At 34.4% G+C, this 14528-nt stretch overlaps 1 protein-coding gene, 1 long non-coding RNA gene and 1 pseudogene across 3 annotated transcripts; all 3 read right to left on the reverse strand.

Annotated features, from left to right (window-relative positions):
- Positions 1–4070: 4070 nt before the first annotated feature.
- On the reverse strand, positions 4071–13793 carry LOC145789461 (protein FAR1-RELATED SEQUENCE 8-like; annotated as a pseudogene). Its single transcript, XR_014327438.1, has 2 exons — positions 13673–13793; positions 4071–6329 (listed from the first exon to the last, which is right to left on the reverse strand). The product of XR_014327438.1 is annotated as a protein FAR1-RELATED SEQUENCE 8-like (transcript).
- LOC145789462 (uncharacterized) lies at positions 6990–8053 on the reverse strand. Its single transcript, XM_082866099.1, has 2 exons — positions 7949–8053; positions 6990–7856 (listed from the first exon to the last, which is right to left on the reverse strand). The coding sequence occupies exon 2, from the start codon at positions 7761–7763 to the stop codon at positions 7392–7394; it is 372 nt and encodes a 123-aa protein (XP_082722225.1). The 5' UTR covers positions 7764–7856; positions 7949–8053; the 3' UTR covers positions 6990–7391.
- On the reverse strand, positions 8869–9375 carry LOC145789463 (uncharacterized). The gene is made up of 2 exons (XR_014327439.1): positions 9067–9375; positions 8869–8956 (listed from the first exon to the last, which is right to left on the reverse strand). It is a non-coding gene; the product is annotated as an uncharacterized LOC145789463 (long non-coding RNA).
- Positions 13794–14528: the final 735 nt, after the last annotated feature.

A 14528-nucleotide genomic window follows, 5' to 3' on the forward strand; every position in this document is an offset into this window, starting at 1 on the left:
TAATATTGTGTAATTTGGGGAAAAGTTGGGGTTATTTTGTAATGTATAAAAGAAGGGGGTTCTCAAATATTGAGGCCCATATCTATGTGAAACATTGAGAAGATGGAATTATTGTAGTGTTATTGATGAAAATGAACCTTAGGGTTAATATTGAGGATTTGGAAAAAATGCCCTAATTATAATGAAAAATTAATTTGTATAATTAATTTGGGGAATTGTGAAATTGAGTTGAGAATAATGAAATTGGGAATTATGGGATTAAATGGTGTGGTTGGGTTAATTTATCACTCACCGATGAAAACGTTGATATTATATCTGTCTGTGCATTTATTTTCTGTTTAGAAATAACTGCTTTGAGCTATCGGTGGAGGATAGTCTTGAATGTTGTAGACAATGCATGATGATTAGGTGAACTAAAACTAATCGATTGAATGTGTCATCGAGTATGGCAGTTGGAATAATACATCAAATTTATGTATTGATTGACCTTGTATATGATATATGTTTATATACATTGTGTTGTGTGGGAGGAGATAGAGGATGTACTCCACGATTTAAGGGAAGATAGGGTATGGACTCTTAAACCGGACATTGTTTGGGAGGAGATAGGAGATGTACTCCATTGATACAGCAAATCAGTGTATCTATTGAAGTATTGATATAGCAAATCTGTATATCACATATGAAGTATGGAAGTGTTTTATTTGAGATTGATACAGCAATTATGTGTATCTAATGTAAAGTATGAAGAGTTTAATTTGAGCTGTTATCCCAATTGAAATGGAAGTACTGTTGATACGAGATATAATCTCATTTAAATTGTTTGGCCAGGTTCTGAGCCATAGTTATGAATTGAGAAATTGGATAAGAAATGGAAAGTGTAACGTAACATGGACATAATTGTCATGGAATTGTGTTGTGATGTAATTGGATTATAAGGGTTAAACATCTATCAAATGCTATTGTTTTAGTCATTGCTTATATTTGGTTTAGTATATCTCTACTGGGCTGTGGCTCACCCTATATGGGACATCATTTTCAAGTACAGGTAGCATGCCACCTCCAAGGACGTAGCTTGGGAGACTTAAGGCTGTTTAACTTTATTTTGTCATTCTTTTTGATGTATTACATGTATCTCAAGCCAAGGGCTTATTTTGTGTAGAATTAGTACTCTCCTTTTTGTAACCAAGTGTTGACTTGGAAAGTTGTAAGCCTATAGGGCATTTACTTTTGTTGTCAACATATAACACATTTTGTAATGAATACTCTGATGAAATGTAATTAAGCTTCTTTCTCTTATGTTTAAGCATGTCAAGAATCTATGGTTTATGGGTTTATTTTTAGGGCGTTACAAGGCATTTAGCTCAACTTATATTCACTAATTACATGCAGCTAGCCTTCAAAGCTAAACAAAATGTATTTAATCATTAGGATCATTTCTCTCCATCTTTGTTATTGATGTGACATTTTATAAAATTAATAGTGTTTGGATGAATAGCTAAAATAAAGAGTATGATTGGAGTATAAATATGAAACAGTTAATAAGTAAAATAAAATATATATTTTATAATAATATTTAAATAGATAAAATATCCATTAGCGTTGGAGATGCTATTAAGTACTAAAATTTGAGCTCAAATAGAGATGTGGCATATTGTGATCGAAAAATGAACACAAAGCATGTGATTGCTGTTGGATAGGTCAAATTCATATCAAACACCAACTTGGAACACCTAAAAAAGTTATATTTTGTTTTGAATTTTTTTTTTTTTAAGTGTTTTCTTTTTTAAAAAAAAAAATTCTGAAATTTTTTTTATTTTCCTGTCCTTTTTGTGTAATGTAATTTTTTTGACAGATTCTAAAAAAAAAATTTGAAAAAAGCCAAAATAAGTATAAAAAAAAAGTCCACTATTTTTTTCTTATTTTTGTCTTTTTTGATTTTTTTTTTTTAATTATTTTTTGGTTCATCTAGTCAAGTTAAATCTAGAAATATAAATTTTTTTAAAAAAAATTTAAAAAAAGTTCACTAAAGACTAAACAATTATATTGCATCTATTTTTAAAAACTTTAAAAATATAAAGTATTTTTACAATTATTAAAAATATAAAATACTTAAGAGTTCTTTTTTTGACTAGTATAAAAGCAAACTTTAATTTTTAACTGTTGTATACTACATACAAATTATAAAAATATTCTTTTTATAGACTTTTAAATATGGGAGAATCACATGTAGGTGAGAGAAGAAAAAAAATAACACATGGGAGGTTCAAGTGACACAGGCACCCCATAGCCTTTCATTTGCACCCCATCACATATACACTTGTATCCTCCATGTATTGGTAATTTTTTTCTCTTTTTCCCACCTGCATATAGTTTCCCTTTAAATATCTCAATAGTTGCTCTATCCCCAACTCCCTTTAATTGGTTCTTTTTTGGAGGAATTACATATAGGAAAAAAAAAATTTACAAACAAATGAGGTGCAAGTGTCACTAACACCTCCATGGTTGGTAATTTTTTTTTTCTTTCTCCTACCGTAATTCTCCCTTCTTTTTTCTTTGTGGTGTAGCTTTCATCCCACGTGGCCCAATCAATTGTTGCCATTTAGGATACAAACAATGATGTAAAGTAAAAAGGTAAAATTAAATTTGTCCTCTTGAGATGTAAGTTTGGAGCAATTTACCTCTTTATAGCTTAAATATAGACATAAATTTTCCATATAATTTTAGACTAAAATACAATGCTTATGTTTTCCATCCAAATTGACGAAAGGTGCACTACAAAGGCCAAAATTGAGAGTAGACTTGTGTTTATAGAAAAAATTAAAGTAAAATGAAAATTAAAAAGACATTTTTACCCCCATCTTCTCCAACTATCTCCATCTTAACCAACCCAAGTCCAAACCATAACCTTAACACTTACGCTCTCCCCACATCCTCCAGCCAACCTATCTCCCTCCTCAGGCTCTGCTGTAGTCCCTTCTTCCTTCTTCAACCACCGTCGTTTGCCTCCAACTACCACCGCCGACCCCCTCTTTCCTTCTTGACCACTGTCGCAACTACCTTTCTAGTTTTAAACTCAATTTCTAACCACAATCGCGGTTCTCATACTAATAAAATACAAAGCATACAAAATCAAAGATATTTCAATGCAAGACTTTGGAATTCATTCCATCTCTTGCCAAAACCAAAGAAACGCATCAGCAGGATTTGCTCTATTTATATATTTGATATGCGTATGTATATACAGTGTATATCATGAATTTATAATAAATAATTAAAAATTTAGTGTTAGTTTGGGATGGATTTGCTTTGTTTATATATATATATATATATATGATGTGCATATGTATATATATAATGTATATATCATGGATTTAGAATAAATAATTAGAAATTTAGTGTTAGTATGGGATTTCATGTAATTAATGTTTTGTTTCTTTTCAGAATTACTCATATTTCTCTTCAACTTCTCAACTTCCCCATTGAATATTTTATGATAACAAATTCTTAATGAATCTATATTCTAGCCAAGGATCTTGTTATCGAGTGACATATAGTCGCGCCTTAGAGTACAGTGAATAGAAGGTCTGGAGTTCAAGTTGATGAATCAGCAACGGCCTCTTTAATTTGTAACCTAACATACTAACATTCTATTTTTAACCACCAAAAAAAAAAAAAAAAAAAATCTCTATATCCTAAAAAGTTAATACTCGTTTTCTTTGCAAAAAATAAATAATAAGTAACATCTTTCAGATTCCATCATGTGTGAACCAAAACTTTTTATAAATTCTAAATTTTTAATTTATTTTCAATCTAAACTAATTATTTATTTTCATTAAAAACAATTGACTGAAAAAAAAAAAAAAAAAAGAAAGATATTTTAGTCATTAAACACCATACACGTCAGATGGAGAGTCCTGAAGAGATTGCTTTACTCATATTACTCTAACTATATTTTCTGTAACAAGTTCTGTAGTTGGTTCGGTCTATAGAATTATTGTAAGAAAACCCCCCATGAGGGCTGGAAAGAAATTAAACAAAATAAACAAATAAATAAAACCAAAATTCAAGTCATTGCCTTAGGCTGAGCAGTCGCTCTGTTTTCATAAATTTCAATGCCAAGCATCCAACAAGAGGATTTGCATTAAATATTTGTTATTATCAGTATAAATTATTTATTCAAAAAAAAAAAAAAACACTTCCACAAAAATACAGCGAAGGAAGTATCGCTCTATACATGAACATATTGACGGCATATGAACAAAGATTTTAAACCTGAAACTTATTTAGGGTTACATATGCTTATCTGCCACTAGACGAACCTTATTCAAAGACTCCTTGAATGCTTGCCAAGCAGCCATGTAATGATCTTGAGATCTCATCCCTTCCTCAACAACTTGTACTGCTTTTTTACACAAGTGATCATACCACTGAACCGGATTAGTTATATCGATGCTATTGGATCCAAGATCAAGTACATACAAACGCTCCATATCCTTTCTCCATCGCGGCAGAATGTACTGTACTGGGATTTCCTCAACACCATTGTAAGTAAGAACACACAATGCATGTCGGCATAGATAACCTTCGAAGTTGAAGCAACTACAAATTCAGCGAACTTCTAATCCCGCTTTCTCATAACTTCGAAATTTTTGATTCCTCTTAGATTACCATCTTCCTCCCTTTCTTTGACCATGTACGTGACAATCGGCCCATTGGCATGAATTTGTGTTATGCTCAAACAAGAAGCCATCATATCCACTTCCTCTTGGAACTTTAAGAACAATTCTTTTGTATACACTTTTGAGAGCTGTGATTCATATGGGCATCTTGTTTTTAACATGGGAATGGACTCTTTTGACTCAAAATCATCTAGAGATTCCTTTTCATACTTTTTTTGCAGAACTAATTCATACATGTCAAAAAATTCTTTCAAAGAGGTTTCTTTATGGACATACCCATCAAAAAATAGGTTCGTCAACGCACCTGGTTGAGAAGCAAACATTCCGGCAAAAACTGTCTCTTTCGAGTAAACTGGAGCCCATCGCTCTCGATCTTCATATAAAGTTTGAAGCCAATTGTGATCCTTAATTCCAAAACGCTGGATCATATCCTCCCAAGCTATTTCAAATTCATCCACTTTGACAGAGTTGTGAACAATTCTACCCAATACAGTCCGGAATTCTTCAGATTCCCGTAGTTGCCCCGAATTCTCGAGAATGCTTTGCATGGCAAGTGACAAACAAAGACGATGGTGAACCCTAGGAAAAACCTCTGCAATTGCAGTTTGCAATGCCTTACACTGGTCTGTGAGGATGGTTTGAGGAGGACGTCCCAACATGCATGTTAGCCATGTCCTCAATAACCAAACATGTGTTTCTAGGGTTTCATCTGCAGGCAGACCACGACCAAGCAAAATTGACTGGTCATGGTGATTTACTCCGACAAAAGACACAAGAGGAACCTCATATTTGCTTGACATGCATGTCGTGTCAAGTGCAACGACATCACCAAAATACCCATATGCAGCCCTAGACCTAGGTTCAATCCAAAACACGTGCCTCAAATGGCCTTCATCGTTGATATCCATCACATAGAAAAAGTTAGGATTTGTTAGCTGCATACTACAAAAATAATTGTGAATAACTTGTGCATCTCCTTTTTTGAGCTTCAAGCGCTTGGACTCATCAACATGGTTACTGACTTCTCTTTCACTCGAGCTACCATAACCTGCAGTATCTACGACCGGGGTTTTGTCCAACTTGATTGTTCATACTTCGACGTCAATAGATGGCTCCAACTTTCTTTTGGCTCCAGCATCCATCTTCTTGTGTGACTTGGAGTTTTGAGCCCTTTCAGTATCGAATAAATGGTTGTGTTCAAGCTTAACTTCATCGACTCTCCACCTATTGGATTCCACCAACCTCAATCTTATCATTGCCAGACAACCAGTTCTAGTTTCCTTCCTTCGAGTGCTTGCCTCTTTTATAGTTTTGAAACCCTCACAATTACAACAGAGTACCGCACCACGCTTCTCTTTGCTGTTACGTTTTGTCCATGAAGATTTGACCCTGATGGCAAATGCCAGCTCCTTGGCATAGCAGTTATAATAATTATAAGCATCATCATATGACTCAAACTCCAACCCCACAACTGGTGGATGATAATCCTCTCCACCATTTTGATCAATTGTTGCATCAGTCTCCTCCATCCTCATGATAATTGCTTTCAATCTCGAGCATTCGATCACTATTGTTTTCATTGTGGTTGCTTTCTATCCTAAGCACTTGATCATTGCTTCCAAATTCAAGCACATGATCACCATCTTTCTGAAGTAGCAGAATAAGAAGAACCAACAACACTCACTGTTAGTGATCAACAACATCACCAAATAGAACATGAACAGCAAGAATAAAAATAATCATTAACAACAACTCAACAAGAAAAGTAGCAAACCAAAAAAACAAGATATATGATGGAAAAGATAATGCCAATCAAGTATGTTTTACCAAATGTTTTTTCTTTTCTTTTCCTTTTTTCCCATTGAGGAATGTCTTTGAATCTTTTTTAGCCAAGAACTTGACTGGCTGAGCGAGCATCAGTGGACTCCAAGCAAGAAATATTTATCTTGTTATAGAATCTAGTAAATGAAACTGAAATTGGTTGTAATTTGTCATTGACAATCATGTATGATTTAACAAAGCAGAATTACTACTTTCCCATATATACTCCTAGACTAGTGACATGTTGATAGTCATCACTTTCACCAAACGTTCTTGGCATGTTATCAAAATGAAGGAATGTTTTTGGTAGTTAAAAATAACAGTTTGAACTCTAGAACTTCATTAATTCTTGCTTGAACGCTCTTTTATCTGACTCTTTGAAACCCTGAATATATCAGCTCTGTGCCATTCTTGTGAATCTGACTGATCTAGCACACACCCAGATATCTCATCTAAATTCCTATCAGCCATTTTCTCCGCTGATCCAGTCCAGTGTTTTTAAAGGCTCAAGGCGCACTAAGGCGCCGAAGGTCTCTTGGAGCCTAGGCGCAAGGCGCAAGGCGAGGCGCGGGCTTTATTGAAGTAAGGCACACAGTATTCGTAAAAAATAGAAAAATTAATATAGACTAATCATTCGTAGTACTATTACAATTTTTTAAAAAATAAAAAGTAATCAAGATTCAAGACAAAATATAGAATAATTCTCAAAGCCATGAAAGTGCATATTACATAACATTTCAATTTTCAAAGATCAAATAATCCACATTCAATAAAATAAAAACATAAACACTAAACATCTAAAACATAAATATCCAACAAATACTAATATATGTCTTAACACTTAAAAACATCAATATCAAAAGAAAGGGTAGGTTAGGTCGATGTCAGTCAATCATCATCCTCAACATCAATCGCAAGCAAACTATCATCTTCTTCTCCATCAGTTGATTTGTATCCCTCAACATCTTCCTCCTCTGTGTCATCTGAGCCCGCTTCCTCTTCATCTATTAATTGAAGTGGAGTCAATGTTGATGATTTAGATATCCTCGGTTGTGCCTTTGAGCGTGAATTTGTTGCTCTACTTGCATGGCTACTTTCTTCTACTCCAGAAGCTCTAGCAACAATGGCCCACGTCAAGCCATCATCATCATCAAACACAGGCTCATTATCTTCATCTGATTCTCCATCCATCCTCCCAAGCAACCACTCATTGCTTTCATCAATATTTTGCAAAGATATGGGATCAAGAGTGTTGCGCATGCCATACCTAAATCTCAATGTTCTATTGTATTTGACATACACTAAATCATTGAGACGTTGTTGTTCCAATCTATTTCTTTTCTTGCTATGAAGCTGCAATTATTAAAAAGATATTAAATTCTATATAATGAGAATAAAAAATATTTGAATTGAACAAAAAATTAGTTAGAATGTTAAATACTCACATGTTCGAATACACTCCAATTTCGTTCACAACCCGATGAACTACATGTTAGGCTAAGGACTTTTATGGCAAAAGTTTGCAAGTTTGGAGTATAAGAACCATATGATGCCCATCAATCAGCTGCGATAATCCACTAGTTAGAAATAATTGTTACCAAGTATTGAGTTTTACTAAAAGTATTACTAAAAATAAACTCTATGAGTCTATAATATATTACCTGGTGCTCTTGTATTTCTTTGCCTAATCGCAACAGACTTGCCAAAAAGACTCTCAGCCTTCATATAAATACTCATCTCATTAGTGATCAAATCTTGAACAGTGGCATCCGGGACCAACCTTTGCATGCATTCATAAAACCCATTCATCACCTCATGATCTCTTTGCACCTCTAACGCTTTTGGGTAAAAGAATTCTGGGTTAAGAAAATGTGCAGCTGCATGTAAAGGTCGATGCAATTGAACATCCATCTTTTGTCAATGATTTCGAAAATTTCATTATACTTCTCTTCTTTATGATCAAATGAACCTATCCATTGCCTCATAAATGTATCCCATGGGAGGTTTCTTCTCGGTATCAACCAATCTAAGCACTTTGACAAGAGGACCCGAGACCTTAAGGGCAAACACAACAGTATTCCAAAATGAAGGCATCAACAAAGTTTGTGCCATTCTTTTACCTTGTGGCTCCTTTGCCCATTTGCTTAAGGTCCAGTCTTCGGAGGTGACCATCTTTCTCAAATTGTTTTTTTGTTGATGCATCCTAGACAAAGTCAAAAAGGCGGTTGCAAATCTAGTTTTTGCAGGCCTGATCAAATTCTTCAAATTTGTAAAGTGCCTCATCATGTTTAGCAACGTAGGCCGATTGTAAATGTAGCCATGTACTGCAATACCCCTTTCAAATGTCTTTTTCAGTCTAGGTATCTTGAAAATGTCTTCTAACATCAAGTCCAAACAATGAGCAGCACATGGTGTCCAATACAAGTGTTCATACTTAGCTTCCAAAAACCTCCCTATAATGTAACAATAATGAAGAATTATTATTTTCAAGTTTTTAAATTTTAAATACAAAACAAACTATGAGTAAACAATTTTGATGTAAGAAATGAAGAAATATTCTTACCCGCCAACACATTAGCTGCAGCACTATCAGTGATAACTTGCACCACATTCTCTTTTCCAACTTTCTCCACAAACTTGTCTAGTAATTCAAATAGCTTTTGCCCATCCTTTGAATAGCTAGAAGCATCAACCGACTCAACAAACATGGTTCCTCTTGGACAATTAACTAAAAAGTTAATCAATGTCCTTCCTCTCTTATCAGTCCAACCATCTGCCATTATGGAACACCCGTATTTTGCACAATCCTCTTTATGATACTTCATCAAATCTTCAGTATGTTTCACTTCTTTTTTGAGTTGGGTAACCCGCACTTCATCGTATATCGGTGGCTTCATACCAGGACCATATTGGCCAATGGCTTCAATCATTGGTCCAAAACTCTCATAATTTACTGCATTAAAAGGGATGCCAGCATCATACATCCACCTTGCAAATCTTTGTAGTGCCCGACCTCTCATTTCTTTTTTATAAGGGTCATTTGCATCAATTTTGGTTTGTTTCCCTTTTGCTTGGTCTTTTCGATTTTTCACCACTGATTCAGGATTGGGTGTGAAGTAAACACCCATAGGCCCTTTTCTCTTTGGCGTTTTTGATTTGGATTTGGATTTGGATGAACCTTGGCTACTACTTGTCAACTTGCGGTGTTGATTGACATTGATCTCAACGACATCATCATCTTCATCTTCATCTTCCATGTCCATGTCATCGAAATCAGGCAACATGTTCATTTCTTCTTTTTGTGTCTTTTTTTTGGACATGAACTCTCTAATCTCTTCTCTTACATGTGAAGGACACTTCGGGCAAGCAGTGGCATTCCTATAACCTTCCGCAAGGTGTTGTTTCACCCAATAAACACCTCCATTTGATACTTTACCACAAAAATTACACTCAAACTTGTTTAAATTATTCTCCTCCACCAAATGGGCATATTGCCACGCCGGATCTTTTCTATTACTTTCCGATGTCATTTTTTACTTAGTACTTGCTACACAACACAAAAAATAAATAACAAAAAAATAATTTCAGTATAATGAATGTAATGCATGTTATGTGATGAATTAATTAATGTATGTAATGTATGAATCAATTTTCTATTTTTTTAATTAATGATGAATTAATTAATTAATGTACATTACATTCCATTACATTCATTCTTATGTTACATTTAATTTTCTTGTAATGTATGTAATGTATGAATTAATTAATGTTATGAATCAATTTTCTATTTTTTTAATTAAAGGTGAATAATGAATTAATTAATTTCAGTATAATGATGAATCAATTTCAGTATAATCATAATGAATGTAATATATCTATTTTTTTATTTATGTATTTATGTATGAATTAATTAATTTATTTATTTGTTTATGTAATAATCAGGGTTATGAAAGTCAAATAATTGAAAAAAAATTATTTATTTATTTATCATAATCAATTAATTTATTTATTTATTTATGAATTAATTTATTTATTTATTTATTTATCATAATCAATTTTAGGCTTCCTATTTTTTTTCAGACTCAACTCAAATAATTGAAAAAAAAATAAAAAAATTAAAAATTAAAGCAAAACAGTTGAAAAAAAAATAAAAGAAAAAAAAAATAAATAAAAGCAAAATAGTTGAAAAAAAAATAAAAGAAAAAAAATAAATAAATAAAAGCAAAACAGTTCAAAAAAAAAAATAAAAGAAAAAAAAAATTAAATCACTCGAGATCGAAGACGAAGAAGAAGGGGAAGGGGAGAACCTGCGATCGAAGACGAATCACAGAGCTGAAGTCGATCGAAGTTGAAACCTGCGAAGTTGATCGAAGTAGAACCTGCGAATCGAACCTGCGAACCCTAATCGAACCTGCGAAGTTGATCGAAGTTGATCGTAGTCGCAGAGGAAGAGGAAGACAGGAAGAGGCGACTTCGATTAGGGTTATCTGAGCCCTATTTGGCTCATATGGTCCATGAGTCGTAATCCTCTATGATTACGAGGCCTTTGATTAGGTCGATTAGGTTCATCTGAGTCGTTAGATGGGATCTACAACTTGAACACACAGTCGCGCATAGGCAATCGCCTTGTGCCTCTCGCGCCTTGATCCAGTCGCGTCTAAGGCGCTCGCCTGGATGAAGTCGCCTCGCCTGGTACCTCGACAGGCGCAGATGGTGCGCCTCGCCTCGCCCTGCGCCTAGGCGCGCCTTTGACAACACTGATCCAGTCATCCAGCATATCCATTTCTTTGCTGCTTCATCCATTTTCCATTCAGCATATCTACTCTTCCAGTAATTCTGTTTTCCAATTTGAACTTGTGAGTCTGCATCACTAAGACTGCCAGTCAGTTAATTCAAGTAATTTAATCCACATTCACTAGAACGAGTCTCATAAATTCACTAGCTCTGCTGAGTCAAAGGCAACACTTGATACACTAATCCATAACCTAAGTCACATTTCAAATTTAATTTGAAAAAGCTTGACATCCCAAACATAAGGTTCACATTTTCATTCTGAATGAACTGAACATTAATTGACTGGATTACAACAGTTTGCGTAGAGCTAAGAAGCACGGATACTTCTAAAAAGATGACGTATCCGTGTCGTGTCCATGTTGGACACCGACGCCCTTTGGACACTTTCTCGACACGTGTCCGATACTCTTCAAAACGTGTCCTATTTTTTAATATTTTTTAAAGACCCAGACACTCTGTGAACACTTGGAGACACACGTGTATATCTCTTAAACACACGTGTCTATTGATTAAACACATGTGAAACTAATTATAAGTTTCAACAAAATTACTTAAGATACAATAATAAAACAAAAACCATATAAATTTGTAAGGATTAGTGTCATATTGCATTTTTTATTAATTTTGAATGATATATTCATATATATAACATATAGTAAATATATAAAATTATATATTTCATACGTGTCCCCTACGTGTCGTGTTTTTTTTTTTTTTGTTGAAAGTTAACGTGTCGGCATGTCCGTATTGTATCCATGTCATGTCACGTGTCCGTGTCCATACTTCTTAGGCGTGGAGACCTCTTGTCCAAGTCAGACTTGCACAAGCATTACTGTCTTATGATAATACCAGGTTAACTCCAAGATGGCCAAAATTATATATATCTACATATAAACTTGTCAATAAAAAATTTGTCGCCAAAATAAATCATGCAAATTTCAGTAAAATCATCCTACTTGTCAAAAATTATATATTATGTTCCAAATGCATATAAGTAATAATCAGAAGATAGAAACAAATCCATCCATAGTACAAATCTTCTGCTAGAATTTGTTCCTTATCAATTAATTTCCCACACATCTTGAATAAAGTATATAACATAGTGAACTTTGGTTGTTAACCAGATTGAAGTTACCTGCGGAGTACTAAAACTCCTCACAATTCATGTGTTAGAGCCCATATAGTAGACAAAATAACAAACCACAATTGTCGTTGGTGAAAATTGTATGATTACAACTTGTGATGAATCATTACACAAAGTTTTTGTCTGAAGCCTCCACCACGTTTACGTTAAGTACACACCAAAAAAAGTAATTATTAATAAGTCGATGGCACAAAACCAACCACACAACATAGGTAGAACAATTTGAGTGTAATTGTATATTTTATAATGGACCTCAGACCCCACCATCTGACATGTATGGTTAGGATTCTTTTACGTGGTTGGTTTTATGTCTATAGTCTTGTTGAGGAGTTTTATTTGACAAAATTTCTTTCTTTTAGCATATTCTCAAATCTAATATGCTTCCCCTCCCCAAACTTTATAGAATACAACAACAACATTTTATATATCACACGTCATATGTATTATTATTAATTAACATCATTGAACTCAAAGTTAAAGGTTCAAACTAGGTCTTACATTCAATGCCCTATGTTATAAACTAGGCATAGCATTCTCCAATTTCATTTCCACATATCAGTGCTTGAAACTTATTATAAATTAAAAGCATAAGCCAAAAGCATCCCTCATCCAGCTTTTAGAAGTCAACTTTTTTCAACTTATTTAAACTATTTCCGCCTAATAAGCTATACGCAGAAGTTGCACCAAACGGGTCTAGCAAAACTCCATACTAAAAAATGTTTAAAACAACTTAGATAAGCTCCACCAAACAACCCCATTATCCTACAATTCTTCATAAGCTGCCTACATATTTTTGAGAATTTGTCCCGTAATTCGAATATATGAGCCCAATTATCCATGATCCTCATTAAGATGTATTCTCGTACTTTATCAAGCCCAGCTGAGAAACCACAGGAACAGAAAATAAAGGTTAAAGATTGAAAATTATGAGTTTTCAACTGGACTTGGTCGATATTAAATCAATTAGGCCGGTCAAATTTAGTTTGTTTCAGTACATTTGAACTCTCAGTACCAATTTTTTCTCTTTTTATTTTCTTCTTCTAATTCCGGATGGGGACTTGACAGCAGAAACTGAAGTCCTGCAATTCGTCAATTTTCTCAGGAAACAAACAGAGGGTTCTTTGCGTGTGGATTATCAACTCAAATGGTGAAAAAAATGGAATCTTTGAAAAGCTAAAACAGAGAGTAGAGAAATTAGAAGAAGAAAAAGAAGAGAATTGGGAGGACTTACGGTGATGTCGAGATCTGGGGTAGGCGATAAGGGCTCGTCCGTGGGAGAAAAGCCGCCGGACATGGTTGCGGAGAGGCGTTTTGACGGCGGGGTTGTGTCGCAGTCTAGTTTTACCCTAACCCCACCCGCACGCCCACCAGCTCTTCCGCCTCTTTGTGACGTAAATGACAACCGGGGCTGTGCGGTGGGCCTTGTTTGTTGGTGGTGGCTCGAGCTCGGTCCTTTATTTATTTATTTATTTATTTTTATGTACTCGTTTTGAGAAGAGTAATTTTTTAGATTTTTTTATTATTTTAATTTGATTTAAAAAGTTATTTTTGAGATAAATTTTGATTTTTTTTATTATTTATAATTGATGTGATGATTGTTGTGAGAAAAAAATTAAAATAATTATGGTTTGAATGTGACATTTTATTAAATGAAAAATTAGTTTAAGGTCTCTCTCTCATTTTTAGTAATGGAAGAGATCTACAATATTATTTTGTGATATCTAAGGTCCCTTAACCCCACACCCATATATCATAGAGAAATTTGACTGTTTCAAATCAAATCTCATTTCCCTCTCTCTACCTTTCCTATTTCATCTCTCATTCTCTCTCTAAATCCAAACCTCACTTTACTCTTTTACATGGTTGCTGCCTCTGCCTTCACCTCCACCTCCACCACCGTGATCAACCTCCCAGAAGTAATCTTCTCAAACATAATTGATGTCATCTCCGACACTCGCAGTCACAACTCTACCACCTTCATCTGCCAGAAATGGCTCATCCTCGATCGCGCCACCTCGCACCCGCTCCACCCTCTACGGCAATGTCCGCGACCTCTCCATCCTCCCCACCTATTTCTAATCTGTCTC

This window comes from Camellia sinensis, chromosome 4 (genome assembly GCF_055761805.1).
Source record: "Camellia sinensis isolate YWXY chromosome 4, ASM5576180v1, whole genome shotgun sequence".
Classification (NCBI taxonomy): domain Eukaryota; kingdom Viridiplantae; phylum Streptophyta; class Magnoliopsida; order Ericales; family Theaceae; genus Camellia; species Camellia sinensis.